At 44.1% G+C, this 25,181-nt stretch overlaps 1 protein-coding gene across 2 annotated transcripts in view; it reads left to right on the forward strand.

Annotated features, from left to right (window-relative positions):
• LOC119161024 (tRNA methyltransferase 10 homolog A) overlaps positions 1 to 25,181 on the forward strand; it is a 100,842-nt gene that overhangs the window by 39,068 nt on the left and 36,593 nt on the right. Inside the window, exons 5-6 of one of the 2 annotated variants that reach the window (XM_037413341.2) lie at positions 15,579 to 15,725; positions 21,792 to 21,897. In XM_037413341.2, the coding sequence (XP_037269238.1) occupies positions 15,579 to 15,725; positions 21,792 to 21,897 (253 nt within the window). The remainder of the gene's footprint in view (positions 1 to 15,578; positions 15,726 to 21,791; positions 21,898 to 25,181) is intronic. The other variant, XM_037413343.2, reaches the window with a different exon arrangement.

Raw genomic sequence — 25,181 nt, forward strand, 5'->3', positions numbered from 1 at the left:
TGTCGAAAGGCCAATGGGCACGTGCCATTGTTACTCACCTGGTCGAACGTGCTTTGCAAAATTGCCGAAGCCGCACCAGCCCCCGCCCAGTAAAAAGGAAAAAAAAGGCGGGAAGTAGGGGGAGAGGAGGTGTAGTGGTTAAAAATTACCAGTATAATAACTGACATACCAGTACAAAAATACCAGTATAATAAATGACGTCTAAGTAAGCTGCTGACAATTATATGGAACACTGTATGACATTTTTGCTTCCCTAAAAAAACCAAATGTTGTGCCAGTTTTTTTTTTTGCCACCCCTAATACTTGGTTTTGCAAATCTCCCAAATTTCATGGTCCCGAGCTTTGCAGATCCATATTTAAATTCACATAGTCTGTCAAGTGATTTGACAGGTGCAGAAAATGCCAATATAGACTTCATCACTGTTAGCTCAGTGGGGTGGTTCAAAATACTACTTTCATTGAAATACTAGCAATGCTCATGTTCACACTGCAAGATTTTGGTGGTGTTGAATGGTGTATATATATTCATTGCAAACCATAGTGAGTGTAAGGCCGCCGAATACAGTGTCCCGGAGGCCATGCAGAAATTAGTATCTAATCTCGGAGTGCATGTGGCAAGAGAATTGGAAAGATATCAACTAAAAAAGAGGCGAAATTTCAATAGTAAAAGATAGAAAATTCTATCGGGACTGTAGAAGCTCCACTGCTGTGTAACAGGAAAATAGGAATGAGACCCTACAAGAATGCCAGGGACCACCCGTACCACAACCTAACTTTGAGGAGAAAAGTGGGAACTCGAAACTACAGTGTAATCTTAATCAAAACAGCCTTACTCTGGAATATGATGCTGACACTCCCGTGCCACGTGATAGCCGACAGCAGCAAAAAAATTATGAGAAATATGTCGTCAATCTGTCGAACACAATGCTTGCACCCGTTCAGCTACAACTTTTGTCGAGAGGCTTAACTTTTTGTCCATCATCTTGTAGATTCAATGAATTTGAACTTTACCAAGACCTCGATAACTTTGCACGTATTCTCCACCTCCGTGAATACTTCTATGACCGGAAGGACTGTGCGGACGAGAATAGATTGATTGGTGGTGGCCAATCATGGTGTCCAGGTGAGCAGAGGGACAAACACCTCGATATGTATATATCAGCAGTTCAAAAAGATATCAGAGCGTATGAAAAAAATCTGCCATCTCGAAACAACCTACCAGTCAGAACGAAGGGCACTCAATGAACTACGAAAAAACGCTCAAATTACCATCAAACGGGCTGATAAAGGGGGCTGCATAGAAATTCTAAACACGTCGGACTTCCTAAAGGAAGGGGAACAACAACTATCAGACACAAAATCCTACAAAGAACTTCCAATGAACCCGACTCCCGAATTTGAAAGTGAGATAAAAGGAACCTTAAATAATCTCCGCCGGGACGAGAAAATTACTGGCAAAATGTTAAAAGCAATGTTACCGGCCCATTCTGTTCCCGGTCGATTCTATTTGCTCCCCAAAATACACAAGGCAGGCAATCCGGGATGTCCGATAGTATTCAGTAACAGCACATCAACAGAAAATATATCAGAATTCATCAATTCCTTAATAAAAGACATCCCCCCAAATTTTCCGTATTACCTAAAGGACACAAACCACTTCATCTGCGAAACTTTAAGTCTCAACATCCCAGACAGTAGTTTTGTGGTGACCATGGACATCTGCTCACTGTACACCAACATACTCCACCATGACGGAATAACGGCTATGGTTTCTAAATATGTAAAATCTGACTCATTAACTGGTGTAAGTGGCGAGGTACTGTTTACGCTTCTTGAACTTGTACTAAATTATAACCTTTTTGAGTTCAATGGCAAGCACTTCTTTTAGGTCAGTGGCGCTGCAGTGGGCACATAAATGGCCCCAAACTTTGCGAGCACCTTTATGGCTTCACTTGAAATCCCTTTCATTGAGGGACGCACCTTGAAACCTTTCTACTAGAGAAGATACTTAGACGATATTTTTATGATATGGAAGCACAATGAGGGAAGTCTTTTCCGCTTCATAGAGGATTTTAATGAGTGCCACCCGTCAATTAAATTCACGCACAAAATTTCCAAAACTAGCATTAACTGTTTGGACGTCACTGTCACGGTCAAAAATGACCACTTGTCAACAAACCTTTACAAAAAGCTTACAGACTGTCAAATGTACCTACATTTCAACAGCAGCCATCCAAAGCATTGCAAAACGGGTATTCCATATTCTCAGGCCTACCGGTACCAAAGAATATGCACCGATGTGCAGGAATTTGACAGACACGCAGAACACCTAAAGCATTCCTTATTGAAACAAAATTGTCCCGAAGACATTATTGACAATGCCATACTACGCGCTCGCAGCATAAACCGCAATGATATAATGAAGGGACCAAACAGAGTATCTAAAGCGACTTCCTGAATGAACCTTGTACTAACCTACTCCTCATCCGTGCCACGAATCAACAACATACTTTCCTGCCATTTCAACATAATCAGGCAAAGCAAACGACTAACTTCAATGTGCGAAGCCACCTCACGTGGTGTACTGCAGGGATAAAACCTGAAGGACATTCTTGTCAGAGCAAAAACAAACCCCTCCAAAATTCAATCGGGGTGCCATCCCTGCGAAAAGGCTCGATGCAAGGTATGCTCACAGATGGTCACAACCCGGGAATCAAAAGCGAACTTCTCGGATTTCAAATTCTGCATAAGTGAAAGCCCTAATTGTTACTCCAGTAACGTAATATACATGCTACATTGCAACATCTGCAGACAAGAATATATCGGCCAAACAGACACGCCATTTCGGCTGTGGTTCAATAATCACCGGTACCACATCACTTCACTGCCGAAGCTACCTTTATCTAGACATCTGCGCCTGCCAAACCACAGTTTTGAAAATATCTGCGTAACTCTTTTACAGTCCGGTTTCTCAAACAGGCGCGAGCGCGAACAGTGGGAGGCATATTTTTTTTTCAAATTTAGAACATTAGTAGCTGGCATCAACGAGGACCCCGGAAGACTCTCCTGCCTCGGAAAAGTAAGCCAGAAGGAAATTGGTGGCAAAGATTCATAGCTGGAGACCATGCTTGTTTTTTCTGACTGGCTCGTACGTGTACACTGTCCTTTCTTGTCTTTTTTCTTTTCTTTTTTTTCTTATATATATATTTTTTCCTCACGTGTACATACAAAGTGTTTACGCTCTCCTACCACTTGACGGCCATTGAGGGGAAACGGGCAAAGATGAAAGGTAAAGGGCCTACCGACCCATTAAGGGGGAACTCTTTCCTTACGCACACCGTCGCATGCCCCTCCCGCCACCGCGGCGACAATTTTAGGTGGCCCGATACACGTTGAGAACTGGCCAGCACAGGAAGAGAACCGGATCTGGACTTACACCGACATTTGGATGTGCACAACCTGGTTTCGTGCTCAGGGTTCACTGTTGTTTTTCTTTTTTGCTTGTTTGTGTTTGTTTCTTTAGTTCTCTCTCACTCTCGCAAACATCTTTCAAGGCGTGAGGGATGCCGCAACAACGAAGTTTAAACGTCTATGTTAGTATAACTCATTCCCTGACGAAGGGAGGACCCCTCCCGAAATTTGGGAAATAAATATATTTATCCTTGTTGACAACACTCCCTTTGTGCCATATCCCATTTTGATCTATATATATATATATATATATATATATATATATATATATATATATATATATATATATATATATATATATATATATATATATAGATCAAAATGTAATTTTTATTTATACTGCTCTAAATTTGGTACCGTCAAACCCTGCTACAAAAAACTGACGAGGTGCAGAAAAAATTTTGTTGTGAAATCGAGCTAGCAAAACAAAGGAGCATTTATTCTTAAAACTCAGAAAGTGTCTGCTGCTTTCTATTCTTTCCCAGCAGCATTACGACATGATTCCCACCCATGCATAGCGAGGCCATGGTGAAAATCACACTGAAACAATGCCTACAACTGCTTTCGTAAGTGACCCATACAGTTATATTAACACGTTAACACCAGCAACTGTCCAACATCAGATTTGTATCCGACAACGCTGAGATAAGGCGGGGTATCGTGGAGGGGTGACTTAAGCTTTATTCTATGCCATTCTTATCATCCATTATTCGCGGCTAGCTGATTTGTTGATAATGCGGAGGAACAGCCGTTCTGATTAGTTAACACACCGGCCAAGCGCGGACAAAATGATAAGCATTGGCATCGGAAAAGGCATGGTTTCGCGGTTACACCCAGCATCTTTGTGAAGGAAACGATGAATTTTGCGACTGAGCTTCAGCTTCAGATCGTCTGCGGCTCGAAAGCAAGCCAGTGGAAAAAGCAGGGCAGTCTCATTGCCATCACTATCGAGCAATGGTGGCGTCCATGCTTGCTGAACAGTGATGGTTTCTGATGGTGCAAACACGTGTTTTATACTTTGTCGACGTATTATCAGGTTCTGAAAATGCATCAAAGTGTTAAAGATTGTGCTTACTGTATAGTAATAAATATGTAATAAATATAAATAACTATAGCAATAAATAAATAAATAAATAGAAATAAATATGTCAGCCTGGAATTGCATCGTGAAATTTCGTTGAAGTGGGGCGGCAGAACAAAAAGTGTTTGTTGTGGCAACAATATTTATACATTGACTCCTATGAACTGCTGATGGGGAACCGTGAATTTTTCGTTGTAGAGAAAATTTCGTTGAAGCGGCGTTTGTTGTAGCGGGGTTTGACTGTAGTTAGTGATAAAAAAAATTTGATTTTTCCTCGTAACCTGCTATAAATTTGAATTTTAGTGCTCCAAAAGTAATAATTTTCTGCTTCAAAAATTGCTCTAAATTGTATTTTGGCTGTTGCACCCCTGCGGGATCTGTTGCTATTCCCGTACCAGGCTACGTCGACAAAGCAACTTATCTCCAGAGATTTGTGCTGTTGCCCTGGCCTGTCGTCTTCCCACATTGCAATGCGGGTACAAATAGCATGGAAAGGGGGAAATGATTATAATTGTGGCCCACTGTGGTTGGCGAGATACCCATGTCTGTCAGAAGTCTCCTCCCAGCCTTCAGACCTGAAAGTCTGGTGATCTGTACCCTCTCCTCGGCTTCTGTAATTTTCTCAAGTGGATTGTGTATTCTCAGGTAGAGGAGTTGTTTCTTTTGTGTGTATTTGAGGAACCCAAGAGTGCTCTTCATGCCCCTTCGGATCATAGTGTTTATTTTATCCCTTTTAGCCCTCAGCCAGACATGCACGGCTGCGACAAGCCTGCACTGTCCTTTTTTTTTTTTTTTGTGAGTTCGAGTATTATTTGGTTATTGGTGCCTGGCCGCTCCACGATCATGTCAAGGATGCAGATTGGTGCAACCCTAGGGATAGTCTCCACACTATTTGTATGAAGGCTTATGTCACTCTCTGCCAGCGGTTTTCAATCTCAAGGGCTGTGTCCCCACCTGCTGAGTCTATACAAGAGCGGCTCTTATTTATTTAGTGAACACATAAAGCCTGTATACTGCAGGAAGGACTATGCATAGTCGGTGACTCCCTGGGGGGTTGATTTAACATCCCTGTCACTGCTTTTGGCACCCCAAATTATTTGTTTTCTAAGTGAATGGTATACCCAGTGCCTTGAGTATTGCCTAGACCCTCCGATGAACCGACCATGGTGAAGTTGAACAAGGGCGGTGAAATGACGGACCTTTGCGGGGTGCCCCTGTTACTCAGTTAGATCTTGCTCACCTTGAGCTGGGTGCTGTACCTTTGAGGAAAGATATAACTAAGAAGTGAACGGCTGCACCCAGGCTGAGTCTAAGATGGAGTCAAGGATGAAGAAATGATATAAGTTATCGAAAGCCCCTTTTCGTGTCGTGATCGAGATTGGTCCCCATGTCCCGGTTGTTACTATCGAGTACCCCAGCTTTCACAAGTCTCATATAGCGTCCTGGGTTAAGGGACCGAGCTTAAGTACCACGATTTTGTGAGGAAACGGGTCATTTTCTTCAATAAACCCTAATATTCTGTTGTGGATGATGTGCTCAGCCACCTTCATCATACAGTATGTAAGGGATGGGCCAGAGGTTGTCCAAACTCAGCAGCTTTCTGGGCTTTGGAATGAGGGTGACTGACGCAATCTTCCACTGCTCTAAGATCATACCATCCCTTGCTATGCGTTTGCCTCTATTTGCGAGAAACTTGACTGACTCTTCCTCAAGGTTTCTGAGTGCCTTGTTTGTTATGTGATCCGGGCCCAACACGGATCTGCCATTTAGGTCTTGCAGAGCAGTCCGGATCTCCTCAGTGTCGAATGGTTCGGCAAGAGGGGAGTTCGGCCTCTCACAGTATGCGAGAGTTACGTGTGTGCCCTGTTGTCACTCCTTTTGAGCAGCAGGTACTTTTTGGCAAGTAGGTCCATGACTTCCTCCCCTGAATTTCAGCTGAGCTTGAAGGCCTTTTGGTTCGGATAGAATTGCCATTAGCAGAGGTCTGTCAATCTTTGTTATGCCTTTTGTTATTATTATTACTATCATTATTAGTATTTACGATGCAACAGAAAATGTCCTCAGCTACACACTTATTTTTGGTAGCTCACGTTTCAAGGGTAGGGTTGGGTAACTTAATCTAAATTTTTCACTTCAGTTTCTTGGTATTATAAATCTCTGATTGGTTTTTAGCGTTATGCCAATAGATGAGTTCACGTACGAAGGTAATCCGTCTACATCTGTGATAAATCTGTGGAATCAAGGGAGTTGTGGGGACCAGGCAGATTCCTTCAGACCGCCGCATATTCGAACGTCATCGCTTTAAATGCTACCCTTGTTTTATTGCAGGCATTTGAGGACTTTGCTGAACTCTATGCGTCAGAGCTCAGAGAAAAAAACATCAACATGCATGTGCTCCTAAAAAAGAAAGAGGAAAGAAAAGTTTGCGGTGCGGCTCCATTCTTGTAACGTTCTTAGTCATTAGACAGTTATAGTATGCCAGGCTTATAAGGATACCATGTGTACTTTGATAGCGGGATCGAAGTGCGCATGTACAGATACGTACGTTACCCGTATCGCTTACCGTACGTGCGCTATTTTTCAGATTTAACGCTGCGGTGTTAGCGTAGGTGTGCGTAGTGTACGTAAAACATGGGGACGTTCTGTGACGCCCGCTTTGAAGTGATTTTGGCATAGTTGTTGAAAGATTCACTTTGTTCGCAGCAAACAACTGCTTAAAGTGGCTTCACTTTCCTTGCATTGGCTGCGACGACTGGGTATTACGGATAACTTGGCGTAGTTTTTGAGACAGCTTCCCATTTCGAACGTGCCTATTCCTAACTACAAGATCAATGTAAACAAAGTGACAAAATAAACGTTTTTGCATTTGGTGCGTGGTTAATATTTATTTACTTTTATTATTTATAAAATAAACTTGTAACAATGCTTCGCACAGTGACACAAGCAGACATTCTCGTTTTCTTTTCCTTTTCACTGTTCTTACTTCACAACCCTCCCATAGGTGGTGCCATCATCTCAGCTGGGGCACATAAATCACGTAAACGCATACCTGCCAAGTCTCCCGGATTGGCCAGAAGCCTTCCGGATTTTGACCGTTTTTTCCGGTTGTACGGTTGTCATGAAAATCTCTCGGAAATCGAAATTTCTGTGCCTGATCTGGCCACATTGACAAAAAAGCAGCTCTATCCACTCCAGGCATTTCGAACCTACCCCATTTTATTATGAATGAGTTTAAGAGCCATTCATGTAAACGTACAATATACTCTCAGTGATGTGAAACTGCAGCAGATACAAATTCTTAAATTCCCCAGTCAAATTTTACTATTTTACTTCATTGGGCCTCAATTCGAATGTTCCGAACACATTTCTCAATCGCAGCGGGTGATACGAGCTTTAGTACGGCAACCGTCAAACGAAGGCCGAGAGCAGCGTACTCGAAGCTTCGGAAGTACGCGTGCGACCGGCGCACGCACTGTCTTCTACAGTGCGTGTATTATCGTAGCCACAACCGCTGAGGACGAAACCGCGGTCGCTCTTGACATGATCATGTATGGCGACGTAACTGAGAGAACCCCAAAAGTGCGTGCTCAACTAGTCAAAGCAACGCTGCTTTCCACAAACTCTGCGGACAAACCAGCGGCAGATGCTATCGTAGATGGCATAAAACGACTTAGTTTTGAAGGCGCGTGCGCAGCCAAGCACATGGGGATTGCAAAATGAACTACCGTTTGCCGCAACTGCCTCGTGAAAAACCGCGGTCGCGGCGACGCAATAGCGATCTAGGAGCTCCGAGAGCACGCAGCGGTAGGTTAAAAGCATTAAATACGTAAAAAATAAAAAAGTTAGTTTTGCCGCAAGGGCGAAGCAATAAATGTGTCAGCAACAACTTGGAATGTAACGCTGAAAACGGCAAGCAGATCGAAACGTGCAGTGCGCTGCTTACACACAAATGACGCACAAAAATGATACTCGCAGGACGAGAGCGAACTAACAGCGTTTACCGCTCGACACGTAACGCACTGTTTAAACAAAAACGATGCACGATACGTAATCACAGGTACAGATGAGTACAAACTAACAAATGTCCCAATTGATATACCTCGCTGTGTATGAAAAGCACACTGTTTTCGCAAAAGGGGCCTGTGCAGAGACCAAAGTGACCTTTGGCGGCCTGGCAACTAACGCTTTCGTTTCAGTGAAAGCCGAAGGCACACGATCCCCCACCAAAGGATTAGCGCCCGCGCACAGGCATCCATCCATCCATAAGGCAAAGTACACGCGAGAGGTAAGCACGCTTCGGCGCATCGCGACGAGCTCGGCAGCGAGCGCAGGCAGCTATTTTTCTTTGAGTGCTCATATATATAAATATGTATATATATATACGGTGGGTGGCAGTGGCGACAGCAAAAAAAACAAAAAACAACCTGGACTGTCCATATACCGTATTTTCCGGTTTATAAGTCGCACCCTTGTATAAGTCGCACTCCCCTAAAATAGCAGTTTTTCTGAAAAAGAAACGTATATAAGTCGGACCGGTGCATAAGTCGCACCGGTGTAGAAAACGCACTTGCTCATCCGACCACCGACATTTAAGTATCTCGTCGTGACAATGCATTGCAAAAATGCATGCTTGCGACGGCCAACGCTTTTGCACGTTTCTAGCTATCGGCAGTCACGTGTGCGAGCGCTTTTAAACACACATAAAAACAATACTTTCAGAAGTACCTTTATTATTCCGATAGCTTGGTGACGTTTATTCAAAGCCATCAAAGTCGTCTTCCTCCGAATCGCTCACGAACAATGCAGCTACTTCTGGTTGCAGTACTGCTGGCACATCACTGTCGTCCTCCGACTCGCTCGAATCGGACTCTTCAACGTCGCCATCAGCCGCGCAGAGGATCAAACCGGCCTTGCGAAAGCCCGCCACAATGGTCTTCGCAGAAATTGACTCCCAAGCGTCACTCACCCATTTCGCCACTTCGCCGAACTCTGCGCGTCTCATGCGCCCCGTTTTTGTAAAGCGGTGTTCTCCCTCCGACATCCACGTTTCCCACGAACGTCGCAGAACTGCCTTGAAGCTGCGGTTGACAGAAATGTCAAGCGGCTGAAGCATCTTCGTTATGCCGCCGGGAATAATCACTGGCATACAGTTCTTTGAACTGATCTTTTTCTTGACAATATCGGTGATATGTGCCCGCATACTGTCCATTACCAGCATTCCTGGCTTCACGTGGAAGAATCCGTCTGGTCGACGGGAAAAACAGCGGTCAAGCCACACACTCATCATTCCCTTGTCCATCCAACCTTTTGTGTTCGCCTGAATCACCACTGTAGGAGGGAAATTATCCTTCGGCAAGGTTTTCCGCTTAAATATTAGCATGGGAGGCAGCTTTGTGCCGTCCGCGCAGCAGGCGAGCACAACGGTGAAGTGGGACTTCTCGTGGCCTGTTGTCCTCACCGTGACAGTTTTCTGGCCTTTTTCGGAGACGCATGTCGAATGTCAGCGGCACTTCATCCATGTTAACGATGTGGCTCACGCTGACATTCTTCTTCGCAACTTCCTCCCTCACGAATGAGCTGAAGTTGTCCAGTTGCGCCTGAAAGTCGTCGGGCAGCTTCTGGCACACTGTCGTCCGGGCTCTCATAACCAGCTGATTCCGTCGCATAAAGTGGAAACACCACGACGGACCACCATTGAATCCCGTAACATTGCTCTCCGCTGCCAGAGCCTTCGCCTTCAGGTGCAGCTGCACTGTTGACAGCCCTCTTCCTTCGGCTCGTTGTTGAAGTACCCACGTGCGCAGGCTATGCTCGAGGTCCGGCCAGCGCGCCTTCTTGCCGCGGTTGGCCTTCTTTGTCGACTTCGTCCGAAGGACGCTGTGGGCCTTGCGCCAGTCACGGATTATTTTTTCACTGACGTCGAATTGCCTCCCTGCTTCTCTGTTCCCGTGGTTTTTGGCCAATTCAACAGCGCGCAGCTTGAACTTGGCGTCATAGCTTCGCCGACTTTGCTTTCCAAGCGGAGCCATGGTTCGCGAGGTTCTACGGCGCTACCGGCTCTATGCTACGATGCACAACACAACACACGAGATGCGCGCAGCAACAGCGACACAGCGATTGCAATGAAGACGTTATGGCGGACGGAAGTGACGGTAAAGGAAGTGGCTCTGAAATCCAAACTTGCTTTCCATAATTTATAATTTAAAATAAAAAATACCTCCAGATTTTCACCCCTCTGATTATTTTTTTGTGCAAAACTACATAGCTGCGTTATCTTTAGCGTGTTAACTTACCGTTAATCTTACTTTGTTTTTAAATGTGGTTCCTGTGCATCGCAGAAGGCGGTGAAGCGCCGTAGACGCCATTTTGATGCCCGCTTGACGTAAACAGCGCCATCCAAGCCGTGGCATCCAAGTCGATTTTGAATGTATATAAGTCGCATCGTTGTATAAGACGCACCCACGAAAAATTCAGAAAAAACCGCGACTTATACACTGAAAAATACGGTAATTGCTAACGCAATAAAAAGGGACCAGACGTGTTTTGGCGTTCCTGTCAAAAGAATCTAGCAATGAGCAAAGCTTTCACACGCGCTTTTGCGGCAGCCAGCTGCGCCGTCCCGTCCGATCACGTGTGTCCCAGGAAAACACATGCGAGTTGTTCTGACTAAAATGAATTCTGCTAGTTGTGTTGATCCTTTGAGACTCTCACCTTAGTGAAAAACTCTACTCTCGAGTGTTCGGCCACTCCTAGCCAATATAAGACCACAACGCTGATGTTGGCGCTTGTGATTGAGACCCCCCTTCCCATTCCCTTTTGCTTTTTGTGATGTTTTTTGTTTGTTTCATCTTGTTTTTTAATGCCCCCCCATTGCGGAAATCTTCCAAATTCAGAATCCTTGAACTTGGCAGGTATTTAAACGCTATCTTGCTAAACTATAAGACGCTGTCAGCCAACAGTTTGCTGTACGGTAACGCCATTCCCTTAACCTCTGCCATTATGCTAACGGTAAACTATAACTGTCTATTGTCAATGCATGGTGCACAGAATACACGAGTAGTGCATAGTTATTATTTTTTTTGCTGAAAAGTATATATTAGAGGTGTACAATTTACGTGGGGATGCAAATCAATAGTAAATAGGGTCACATCATATCTAATCCAATCAACATTCTAAATAGTATAAAGTCAGCAAATAGAGGTTGATCGAATCCTATCCAATCCACATCCTAAAGGGCCTGAGGTACAGTGGCTAGAATAGAGAAGTGTGACGAGCGGCAAGTGGCACCTACGAAGCGCACTGAAGCCTCTACGGAGGAGCTGCGTGGGGGCGTGCACAGTCATTTATATGTTGTTTGCACGTTTCCGACAGTTTCGTTAGGCGTGTTCGTCCTTTTTTTTTTTCGATGGCACTTTGACATTAGTGCTTCTGTATGCACTCTTTGACATTAGTGCTTCTGTATGCACTCTGAGGGTGCAAAAACAGTCATTGCTTCGTCCCGAGGTGCACTACAGGCTACAAGTCGGCTAAAAAGAAGCATGTATTGTTCGGCGTTCTTAAGGACACAGCTGTGTTCGCGCAGTGGCGAAGAGTGGTTTCGCGAGCTGCACTTTGACAAGAGGTACATCTCCCGGCACTTTAAGCACACTGTGTATGACGAAATCGTCTGCATTGAAAGGGGTAGGCCCATAGGCGTGCGCAGGATACCCGTAGGGGGGGGGGGGGGGGGTCATTTTAGTGCCCCCCGTGAAATCAGTGTATGATGCAGATTTTGGGCCTCCCATTTTAGTGACTAAAAGAGTGTCCCGCCACCTAGTCAATGTATAGAGCAGATTTAGCTCTCCCCTCCCGGAGGGGGGGGGGGGGGGGGGGGCGCTCCCTCTGCTCCTTTTGTGCTATGGGTAGGCCTTTCGGGGAAGCTCTTCGCATTTGTAGGTGTCCTTGAAATCACTTTTTCAAAGTGGTTTGGCTACAATAAGCTTCACAGTGATAGCTTGAATTAAATTGTTTCGTGCTTGCAAAAAAAAAAAAAAAATGTCACGTGGACTGTCACATGAGGCTCTGCGGAGCCTTGCTCTTGACGACCAAACCTGGGCAACCCAGCATGCTCGTGAGGCAGTGTCGAGGCAAGCCCTTGATGTCCCCTCATGGTAGGCCTAATCTGGCCAGGTTTCTTACAATAGAGTTTATTCCTCCTCCTGAGCTGTGCACACCATGGTCCGAGCCTCACCAATCAAGTGACCAAATTTTTTCTGCTCACCTATTTGCTTTTTTTACAAAAAGGCACCCCACAAGGAGCGAGAACCTTCCCCTGAAAAGAGGAAGTACCTGAAGCTCAGGCGTGTCACCTAGGCTTGCAGCCCAAGTGAAACTGTTCTGTGAGGCGCTTGTGAAATATAAAACTTTTTTTCGTGGGGATAAAGAAAAAGACCTGAGACCAATTATTAAGAATGCATTGTTGTAAACAGATAGTCACTACTTGGCAATGCGTTGTATGATGTATGACCCCAGTGTGCAGAAAATGAAATGTTTTCATACAGATACTGCTTGTGATTCTCGTCTCTGAGTTTGATTATGCGTTAGCAGAAACAGGTATAGCGAGCCATGATTGTTGACTGATGGGGCATTATTTACAGATTAGTGCTTGAGGAAATGATGGTTTGCTGTGGAAGGTGTTGCAAGCAATGGCTCACAACTGAGTTCATCGTTTCACTCTTCTACCACTTCACATCGATAAAATGTTACAGTGCTATCATGCGCTCACTTTCTGCACCCTGTCAGTATTTCAGTTCAGTCGCGCACCCGTGTAGGCATTCTGTAATCCCAGAATCTAATTAACATATTTTCTTGGTTGCCATTTGAGGCCATGCACAAGCAACAAAATACATTTTAAATGTTTCACATTGCCCGGGCGCGCGTGGGTGATTCACGTCTCTTCACAGTACATTGCCGCCTTGGATGATGTGCAAACGTGTGCCAGCGCCACCTGGCAGTTTCCTTCCAAGACACCACTGCTAGCTGGCGCGTTCATTACACTTCCCTATTCTAGCCACTGTACCTGAGCTGTAACCATCGCAGTGAACTAGAATGTACTCCAGTAGTGGTATGGCCAAACTCAGGCGTCTTCTTTTTACACAGATGCCACGAGATGGTGCTACTTCCACATTTCCCAGCAGATTTGCTACGTTGTTGGACTGTCGCTGACTCCTTCGAACTTTCAGCTGCGGTTAATTTTTTAACTCGTGTGTTTGTATTCTGCCAAATAGCCAACTTATCATTTTGGCTTAGGTATAATTTTGGCTGGATATACATATTTTTTTCATATTCACCACATGCACTCAGAACATTCTGAGCACATGCAGTACATTTATTTCCTTATTCTATAGGATTGCCTTAATTTCTTTACCACTCCGGGTCTGTTTCCAGTGCATAGAATTTTCCAAGCAGAGGTAACGGTCATGGAATTTGCTTTAAATTGTCATGGAAAACCTGGAAAAGTCGGAGAATTTCGAAAAAGCAAATTGGTGCACACTCTGGTCCGTCTTGGCCAGCCAAGTGCAGAAAAGGACTTCTAGCACCGATGGCTCATCGGTTGAGGGTGTTGAATGTTCTGGCACTGCTGTTGGCTGCACGCCATAGCCAACACTCTTCTTTGGCCTCCCGCTTCCTTCCTAATCCGTCCGCCTTTAGCTCACAATAAACAAGGAACAATGGCACGTTCACGTTGGAGGCTGTCACGTCTAGACAACTTCATGGCTTTGTTGAGGGTCTTAGCTAGTACTCTTCTCTGATTGGATTAGATTAAGGAACCACTTAAACAGACTAAAATTTCTATATCAGCTGATAAAAAGACAAGCAAGGTGAATCTTATAAAAATCCTTACATTTTCACATCTGGACGTGCTACACAGTGAAAGCATGAGCCCTTTCTAACCCGTAACAATTGTTTTAAATATTCATTCTTTCGCCCCGCCGCGGTGGTCTAATAGCTAAGGTACTCGGCTGCTGACCCGCAGGTCGCGGAATCGAATCCTGGCTGCGGCGGCTGCATTTCCCATGGAGGCGTAAATGTTGTAGGCCCGTGGGCTCAGATTTGGGTGCATGTTAAAAAACCCCAGGTGGTAGAAATTTCCGGAGCCCTCCTCTACGGCGTCTCTTATAATCATATGGTGGTTTTGGGACATTAAACCCCCCATATCAATCAATATTCATTCTTCCCATGAAGTATAACTGACTGAAACAAACTAACCAGTGTCAGAGTTTTACAGTCATCTTTAGCTCTGTTTGCTTCCAGCCTCAATAGTAGTGCATAAATTTATACACCTATGTTCTGTAACCCCTCATAGGTTTCACTAGTTTGGTACTACAGCCTGTTAAATGCTTTGTTTTTGTTTTAGATGTTTTGTGAATACTTTTTTGTATGTGTGTGTGTGTGTATGTATATGTATGTATGTATGTATTTATGTATACTGGCTTTTTTCATTTGTTTTCTTTTATGTTCTTATTACTATCTAACCTTATTCTGCAAATGTCTTCGAATAGAATTGCAGTATTTATAAATAAATAAATGGGCTTACCCACCAAATTTTACATGCAACATATTTTCTGTATAATTCTGAAATGATTGTAAAAAGAATTTCGGAGATAGGTCTGTGCAAAGAAATTCACAAATTCAAAATGAGAACTGACTACAAAAAATGGTGCACCCTTTTGTATTTCGCTCACCAGTGATGTGTTCTGGTTCAAGTCAAAACATGACGTGCATCTTGCAGTATGGGATCTTTCTGCACACTGTGGCCTTCCTACCACAAGCCTTTGTCGCAGTTTTTAACGACTCTGTTACCAGTACGTGTACCGTTTCGCTGACAGCCGAACTCTTCAGCAACTCATGTATACAGTCAGGCTGAAAGTACAGCGAGATCGGTAGTTTCTCCGTAGATTAATGAATGCGTGTTTTTTTTTTTGTTGTTGTTGATTCTCATTGGTCGTGTGATTCCAGTATTATTGGACCTTCTAATTCTTGACAGGTGCATGCATCAGATGACAACCATGTGAGCTGCTTTGGCAAAGAGAATGTTGTCTACCTGACAAGCGAGTCCAAGAATGAGCTGCACGAGCTTGAGGAAGGCAAGGCATATGTCATTGGGGGTCTGGTTGACTACAACCGCAAGAAGGTTTGTCAGCTGTTTATCTCATTTGCGCACATCAATGTGACTTTCAAACATCTAAAATAATAATAATAATTGTCCTTATTTTTCTCATACAAAAGGGGGAAAAAACCCCAGATCAAAAGCTACAGATACGTCGCTTTCTGCTCAGATAATTGCAGGAAAAAAAAAAAGCTTTTTAATGCATACAGTTTGAACTATTTAACGAAGTGGTGACCATGCTGAAATTTTTTCATCAAATTAGGAATTTCGTAAAATGGGGAACAGGGGAGAGAGAGTATTTAGTCCTTCGAAATGTAAAATTGTCATGTAGCGGTGCCCAAACGCCACTGCAGCATTTCACTTGTCATAAGAACAGATTCCTTCATGCGCAGAAGGTCTCTGAGGGCAGCCCAGACATGGAGCCTCCCGTGTCTGGGCAATAAAGGAGAGGTAGATGGCCACATTAACTTGCCACAAGCTGCCAATATGCAAATACGAGAAGAATGACTGCAGATAGTCATCATGCAGAGCAAGAAAGTGGCTACGAGACCATTAGCGCCATTCATTGCACAAACTATTAAATATGACAGAAGCAACCGCCATGTTTTCTGGGAGAGTTTGCAACAACAACAACAAAAGATCACTATCACTGCTAACGGCATTCGCTACATGATAAATGCGCTACCGGCTGTTAAGTCTGTTGTTCAGTGGATGGGCACTGCACACGGCCTCATCAAAGTAGAACTAGAGTTCTTACTCTGGCTGTCAGATGTTTCAACGTGACAGCGTTACAACGTTCGGCCAAAGGAAAACTCATCGGTATGTGATAAAAATTAGAAATAAATCACAGCATTTTAATATGTATACTTCTGGGAAAACTTTGTTAAATTTGATTTGGTGCCATGTCATTTTTGTTAATTTGTATTGATGGCAACATTGAACTCTGGGTAAATGCCAAGGATTGGAAATTCTTATTAGATCGGGAAGTTTCTAAAACTCGGTTTCTTTAGATCAAGTTTTAACTGCATTTTTTAAACATTGTGAACACACAAGTATATGTACTCCCTTCCAGTCATCCTGCCTAACCACTGTGACATTTATGTGTGTTTTTAATGTGTGTCATTTTTGTTGGTAGTAGCAAAGTGTTGAACTGGGCTAGTTGGTACATCTTCAAAACGAATAAAGCACCAGCATAGAACACACAAGAAAAATGAAAACAAGGCGACAGTCATTTGCCACCTTGTTATCTTGTCATTTGTGTTTTTGTTTGTCTCTGTTTTTTCTGGTGTTTTATACATTGTAATCTTTGTGTACGTGTGTGTGTTTTTGTGTAACACAGTTCTCTGTGAGAGGCAAAAACAAGACGCAAGTTCCACGAAACATGGAGGCAGGCCTGAAGGGTTGAGGAGTTGCAGAATTGCGAGGCAACATTTTGATAAGGAAACATTGACTCCAATGGCATTCTTTATTCAGTTTCTTTGAGACTTTGTGTCAGCATTCACTGTACTTATTGTGGAGTGCAGTTGAGAAGCCGCGCATCTGTAGATGTCATTGCATGACAAAAATCTACAAAGGTATCTGAGCATTCCCTGAAATCTGGTTTGGTTCATTGGAACCAGAATATTTGGAGGAAATGTGTACTTTAACAAGGGTTTGTGTATGTTCTCCCCCCCACTGATACTTGCGAAGAAAAAGTATACAGACAGTTGTTTTTTTTATTAGACAGTACAGGCTTCTTATAAACTTGTTATGACATTCAGGCAGCTCAGTGCACGTCTTCTTGGTACACTAACTGTGCATTGAGGAGGAAATACTTTGTCACTGCTAAAGTTACATCGGAACCACTTCTTAATTAACTTTTTTACTTATAAACTTGAGAGCAGACGCTTATATGTGAAAATTGGAGGTCTCACAGTTTATGATTCACCCATTTATTTAGAAATTATGAACACTGGACGTAACTGTTCATATCCAATTTAACGCTCAGGTATCAAAACCTCACGCACAGGGTGTGCTAGAAACACGGCTGCTCTGTGAGGTTCTCATGGTGAAGAAGTCGTGATCTTTGGATAGAAACCCACGACGGTAATCTAATGGTTGTTGTAACATTTGACGGCTGACCCTAACGATAGAATCCCGGCCACAGTAGCCACATTTCAAAGGAGGAGAAATGCTAGAGGCCCTTGTACGTAGATTTATATGCATATTGAAGAACCCCAGCTGGTCGAAATTTCCTGAACTTATCACCACGGTGTCCCTCATGATCGTATCATGGTGGCACGATGTGGGGATTTTGCCCGGTGCGTTTTGTTTGAGTCAGCAGGCTAGACACAGGAAGGCGACTCGGTGTGTGGCACAACAACACACTTCATTCCACTTAACAATACAAATACCAGAAACACAGATAGAAATACATTCACTTGAAGAATAGAACTAATGGTGAACATCTAGACCCCCAGAACAAAAATACCTAGCATGACTAAGTCCCATGTGCATCTCTCATCTTCTCTTGTCCACTCGTTAACTACCGGCTCAACTCGACGCCCTGTGTCAGCCCCCTATGGTGAGTGTGTCACGCCTACATCCAACAGTCGCTCACTATCTTCGTCGGTACCGGCGCGGCCATTGGCAATGATGTCCTCGCTGGTGTTAGGAGGGCACTTCACAAAAGATGTGAGGAACATGGACGTCGTTCCCCGTTGTTGTACTGGTGCCGGCAGGTACTCCGGGCACGTTCCAGACCTCTTTGGCCCATGCACCATTGACGTGGCAGACCGGTATCCGCGAGCCCGGGCTCGTTCAAGGTCGGCGGCGTGACGCTGACCATTCCTGGCTGCTCGCTGCACCGTCCGCCAGCTGGACGACCGAAGCCACGACGACAGCAGTGCGCCGAGGTGAGGCTCGGGCGGCTTTCGACGCATTGCAGTCCTGGGCTGCTTCAACTATCCATTCGCCGTCTTCTCCGTCGTCCTCGCCAACATTCTTCTTCCCCACGCGCCCGCCTTCTGATCCTGCGTGCTCGGGCGCCCTTCTTCTTTTTCTTTTCCCAAATTTCTTCTCTTGTTTGTGTTCCATACGTTTATTTTCTGCTTTCTCCTCTTCTGCCATTTTCCATGCCAATCCTGACTCATAGTTTTGGGACGTACTTTGAATGAAGGCAGCAGTGTGTTGTCGTGGGAAGTGCCAAGTAACCGTACTTGCCCTAGTGGATTGAGTTAACTTTGTGTGGGAAGTTTGGTGCTTACCTGTTACTTTTCTCACACTGTACACAAGAAAACCAATTTCCACCTTTTCTTATTTTGTACAGCATCAAAACCTCTGGGGCAGCTGCAGTGGTGCTTCTTCTTGCAGACAGACAAAAAGAGTGCTTTGTCCTGGGCACGAGCGAATATTCCAGCATTTCAATTATTCAGACATTATTAGAGCATTCAAATTTCGACAGGAGCGTGAACTTTCTGAAATCTCGAAGTATTCGGAAACAACGAATAAACACACGTTTTACACAAGTAACCTTCTTGAAAGGTGGTTTCACTGCATTGTAGGACCGCTCTGCCGTGAAGCCACCACTCGGAGAAATTTGTATTTCACCAAGCACTACTCCACGGCTAAATGTACAAATTAGGTGCTCTGTGATTAAATTTTTTTTGTCGTTGTAGTTTAAAAGAGTGTTACATGGGCTTAGCGTTAAAGAAAATTTTAAAACCTCCCGTATTTTACCACTTATGAATTGCACCCTACTGATATTCAATTCCTGCTATACATACAATACGAGCTTTCCTCCACTTCACCTCAAACCAAAAGATTGAATTCGCATATAGATAGCAAGACAGTGTGTAACTTATTGAGTCATGACAAGAATGCTTATTTTTTGATTTAATGTATGATATGTATGCAATTCTATTTCAATCTATTCAGCCAAATCGTGATTTGTTTGTACAGTAAAAGCTCGTTAATTCAGATTTCACGAGACCGGAAAAACTGTCCGAATTAACTGAATGCCGAATTAACGAATTAACAGGAAAAACAACATTTAAAATCAAGCTGCAGAAGCATACCTTTATTTGTTGAAGTATTTTGTAATTGTCTTCTGCGTTTTGGCGCAGATTCCGACTGACATCACAATTTTTCTTAACTGTTCCAGATGGCCAGTCATATTGGCGGCAAGAAGCACAGTTATCCTTTGCTTGCACTTCTTGCCACCAATGCACGCGTCCCCTTTGAAAGTCACCGTCTTGTCGGGCAGAGCTCCGAAAAATAGAGCAGTTTCATCTGCATTGAACACGTCACGTGGTTCATATGCAGCGATGTGCTCCAGCAGCTTCACATTTCTCCACTCGGTGGTCACGCTTTCGTCAACACTGGCCTTTTTGCCGCACACACTCCTGAAGACAAGTTTGTGTCTCTCTCGAAACCTCGCAAACCATCCTTCTGACGCTTTGAACGATTCAATGTTCATCATTGCAGCATACTTCTCACCTTGCGCCATGATGAGAGGTCCGCTCAAAGGCAGATGCACGTTGCGACAGTCGGTAATCCACCGTAGCAAAGCTTCTTCGAGTTGGGGATGAGCTGCAGTTCGCAACCGCTTTCTAGAGGCATGAAACTTCTCGCTTTCGAAGGCTTGTCGAATCTGTTGTTCATTTTTCACGTATGTTCCCAGTGTGCTCCGCTTCACGTTGTACTTGGTCATAACCTGCTGTCGCGATTTGCCGTTCTTCAGTGCTTCCAAAATTTCCACTTTAGTCGCCAAGTTCTTTGCGTTGTAGTTCTGCCGCTTGTTCGGCGTTGCCATCACTGTAGCGCACGATGGTGGTGGCATGCAAATACAGTCACAATGGAAGAAAAAGAGAACTTTGCAAGAAGAGATGGTTCCGACACGACAACACAAGGGAAAATGGCGTCGGAGGCGCTGAGTGGAGAAGAAAGAAGACACCGACGTTCGGTGACGCAACGATCCCCTCCACTAGTTGATGATGATGTCGATGCCACTCAGGTTTCGGTTTCACTCCAGTGGTGCCAGCGCTGCTTTATCACACTTTTGTGTAACAGCAGCCGTCAGCATTTGTCCGAATAAAGCGGTGCGGAGCCGAATTCCGACGAAATAACGAAGGTTTAGTCCCATAGATTAACATGCACTTTGGCCGGGACCAATAGAGCCGTCCGAATTATATGAATTTCCGAAGTAACGGGTGTCGAATAACAAGCTTTTACTGTAATTCATTCGAACCTGAAGTTTACTAATTGTCCATTCCTAGTTCATGCCTCTTTGTAGGTTAAAAAAGTTCATGAGCACCACACATGGCGTGCAAAAAATAAGCAGTTTAAATGTGTATTACACACATCTTGCCATTTTTTCTGACCACATTGTTGCTTTGATACACATTTATTGACTCTCTGTGGTCCAAAACTTTTTTTCCACATTCTGTCCGTTCGATTTCAAAATTAAGAGACTCAAAGATAAACTAAAAACAGTTCACTAACTCTTTTACAGGTGGCGCATAATATAGTGAGAAAAAGCGCACGCGAATCAACCTCGAAAGAACTTGTCCATTAGTGCTTGACCATGGATCCCTGTAGCCTTGTTGCGTTGTTGGGCAGGGGCCAACAATGGACTCAAAAGGGTTAAAACGTCGCTTCCTCATAGTGAGTAGTTCGGTTGGTCATAACAGAGGGCCCGCATTTCCTCTGTGCCCTCCGCACTTGGTTTCTAAATCCTACAACTGATTACAAATGTCTCTAATTATGTGCTATTTAAGTCATTTGTTAAAAGTGGGTGTGCCGTAAATTGTGATAGTATACAGCATTCCTATATAAACAACTGTCCTCAAATGAATGATCTAAATATTTAGTATCATTTCTTTATTTAGTCATTTCAACATGACTTTAGCTGCAGCAAGCTATTTCTGCCTTGATGTAGAGTTCGTGTATGAAGATGACAGGCGCATGGCCATTTATAAAAATGTGTATTTAAAAAAGAAATATGCCCTGTTTGTCATGTCTAGTACTTCTGTGCAAGTTGTGAAAGCAACATTGTGCAGGATTTTCTTCGAAAATGCTGAAATTTTATTTTTTTCTTTCTTGATTGTTTAGGGCTTGTGCTACAGACTGGCTAGAGAACAGGGTGTGCAACATGCTCGGCTGCCCATAGACAACTGCCTCATCATGAAAACGCGCCAAGTGCTCACAATTGACCAGGGTAAGTTGAATGCGTGTAAGCCATGTCTATCATCTGAGTGGCAGTGAACTAGCATTGCTTGTGTAGGTTGTTGCGGCAAAAAGCCAGCCCGCCGATTCTTCCAGTGCATATGCCAATCACTTTTGTTCATTAGGCTTTTGTTGCAGATGTGCAGTGTACAAGGAAATAAGGTATAGTGCTGCCTTGCAAAGGAATGTGTGTTCTGATTTGTTCATTGCGTATTAGCCATAACCACAATGCACTTAAGATTCAAATCAATAAACATGTGGACGCCACACTGCACACTGACTTCAGCTGGTATTTTTTATAAAAAAAAACAAAAAAATTAAGGTGTTTTCTAAATGTTTCAGCTAACCCATACCAAGCTTTGAAACTGGATGTGTTAAAACAGGGAAATGGTGTAGTATTATTCATTGTCTTCTTAATAAGCAACTCAAAGTACTTTATTATCATTAGCTTAGGTAACTAAATACTGACAACTGATTACCCAAGTTTTGAAGTGTTGATGTTTAAGGGAGGATGCGGGCTTAGAATGGTCAAAAATGGCCAAAATATCAATTTTTTGCAAAGCTTCTTTTTGGGCCGTTTGTGCATCTGAGCACCTACTCTCAAATTGCTAATGCTGAATTCAGTTGGGAGACTCGATAAAATTGGCCTTCAATGCACCCCGGTAGTACTAAAATGCTCCTGAAAGGACGAAATCTGTTTGAAGTTCTCGCGCAAGCTATGTGCTTTGCAACAGACTGAGCACCGCCATCTTGGGCTTGATTAGATGCTGTTTTCTTTGTGCACATTTTGCATCATCTGAAAATGGCATTGCTCTAGCAGAATGGCTGCCGTCACAGGTTTTATGAAGGTCATTTTCAGATCGCTGATTGCCTCTCACGTTGAATGGGAGCCTCCTTTTTGTGTCTCCTATTGGCTGGCATGACCGACGCATCATCTTTTTTTGTGTGTGCATTGCGTTTGCTGCCGTGGCTGTCTGTTTGTGTGTGCCGGCTTTTGCGATCGTGCGTGCTTCTTGAAGCACGGTGTTTCCGCTTTGCATCGCTACTTCTTCACCACAATCAAGATGCTTGGAGACTCTCTTCTGAAACCATTGACGTTACAAGCTTTTGGATGCCGTAAAAAACTGCCTTTAAACAAGAAGGCACCAGCTACAAGTGCGCCTAAGGCAGCTGAGTTGGAGTAGCGGCCGGACATGTTGGATCTGCCGGAAACTTAAGCGACGCTCTCTACTGACGGCGGCGTGGGACTAAGTTCGACGAGCGATACACTTCAGAATGATACTGCATACCACTCATTGCAATCTCAAAAATGCGGTATGTCCAACAACAATAATCTACACTTCATCCTGAGAAACTTCATGGCGCACACACTCGGATGAAGCTGCGAAAGCGGTGGGCGGCCGCGCTAGCTCCAACCTCCAGGTTGAACTGAGCATCCAGCAATCACATAAAGCAGTGAAGACACAGGGTTTCCGATCCTCCTTGGGGGAGGCCTAAGCCATGTACACGATTTTGTTGGGAATTTTCACCACCAACACACATCGCAGGCAGCTATCATCTCGCACTGTCTACCTTTCGCAGCCGCAGCGCCCATGGTGCCCCCTGTATTTAAAATGTTTGTAATATATGTTTAATTAACAAATATAGGCTGATTGACTCGTAAATACCTGCTTAGTAAAATTTTTGTAAGTTTAATGCATTATACAATAGTAATTTATACATTTAAATAGCTTTAGATAATAGTTCTTTAAAATGACCTCACTTCCGTGCGGCGCAGGAGCCACTTTTGTGTGGGGCTGGCTGCTGCGTCGTGCGGCGCAGGAGACGCTGCCAAAGATTGAAAATTGCCTGCCTCTTTTAGTTCTTGAAAAATCTACGACAGGTCCTGGAATATTCTTGAATTTTTGCTTTCGAAACCTGTACTATCCCTGAAAGAAGTCGTGGGCCTGTGAGAGTCTCACAACTATTTACCCCCAGATCGTGCTATAGAGGGCAGCACCATGCTCTTTGGTGCTGGCTCTTTCCCTGTTGTGCAAGCGGTGAAACTAAAGTGAGTTGAAGTGCAGACTAGACCAGTTTGTAATAAGTGTAATGTGCATATACTATATAAGTGCAATAAAAGTTATTTTTTGAAAATTTTAGAGTAAAAAAAATTTAACATTGCCTGCCACTTTTAGTCTTTGAAAAATCTACGACAGGTCCTGGAATATTCTTCAATTTTCGCTTTCGAAACCTGTACGATCCCTGAAAGAAGTTGTTGGCCTGTGAAAGTCCCACAACTATTTACCCCAGATGGGGCAATAGGGGGCAGCACCATTACCGTGCTAGTGTTGATAGGCAGCCGGCAATGTGCATGCAAATGTACACAGCGACGTGTTTTCTGAGCGGTGTGAGCCGATATTCGGTGAATTAAATGCATAGACTGCTGCTTACTCGTAATATATATGCTGTCCATCGCTAAATGGATGCGTGAAGCTCGCTGAAGCTTCCTACAGTAAAATCTTGTTATTAGGATCTTCAGACTACCGTATTTTCCGGTTTATAAGTCGCACCCTTGTATAAGTCGCACTCCCCTCAAAATAGCAGTTTTCCTGAAAAAAAAAACGTACATAAGTCGCACCGGTGCATAAGTCGTACCGGTGTAGAAGACGCACTTGCTCATCCGACCACCGACATTTAAGTATCCCGTCGTGACAATGCATTGCAAAAATGCATGCTTGCGACGGCCAACACTTTTGCACGTTTCTAGCTATCGGCAGTCACGCGTGCAAGCGCTTTTAAACACACATAAAAACAATACTTTCAGAAGTACCTTTATTATTCCGATAGCTTGGTGACGTTTATTCAAAGCCATCGAAGTCGTCTTCCTCAGAGTCGCTCACGAACAATGCAGCTACTTCTGGTTGCAGTACTGCTGGCACATCACTGTCGTCCTCCGACTCGCTCGAATCGGACTCTTCAACGTCGCCATCGGCCACGCAGGGGATCAAACCGGCCTTGCGAAAGCCCGCCACAATGGTCTTCGCAGAAATTGACTCCCAAGCGTCACTCACCCATTTCGCCACTTCGCCGAACTCTGCGCGTCTCATGCGCCCCGTTTTTGTGAAGCGGTGTTCTCCCTCCGACATCCACGTTTCCCACGAACGTCGCAGAACTGCCTTGAAGCTGCAGTTGACAGAAATGTCAAGCGGCTGAAGCATCTTCGTCATGCCGCCGGGAATAATCACTGGCATACAGTTCTTTGAACTGATCTTTTTCTTGACAATATCGGTGATA

This window comes from Rhipicephalus microplus, chromosome X, assembly GCF_043290135.1.
Source record: "Rhipicephalus microplus isolate Deutch F79 chromosome X, USDA_Rmic, whole genome shotgun sequence".
Classification (NCBI taxonomy): Eukaryota; Metazoa; Arthropoda; class Arachnida; order Ixodida; family Ixodidae; genus Rhipicephalus; species Rhipicephalus microplus.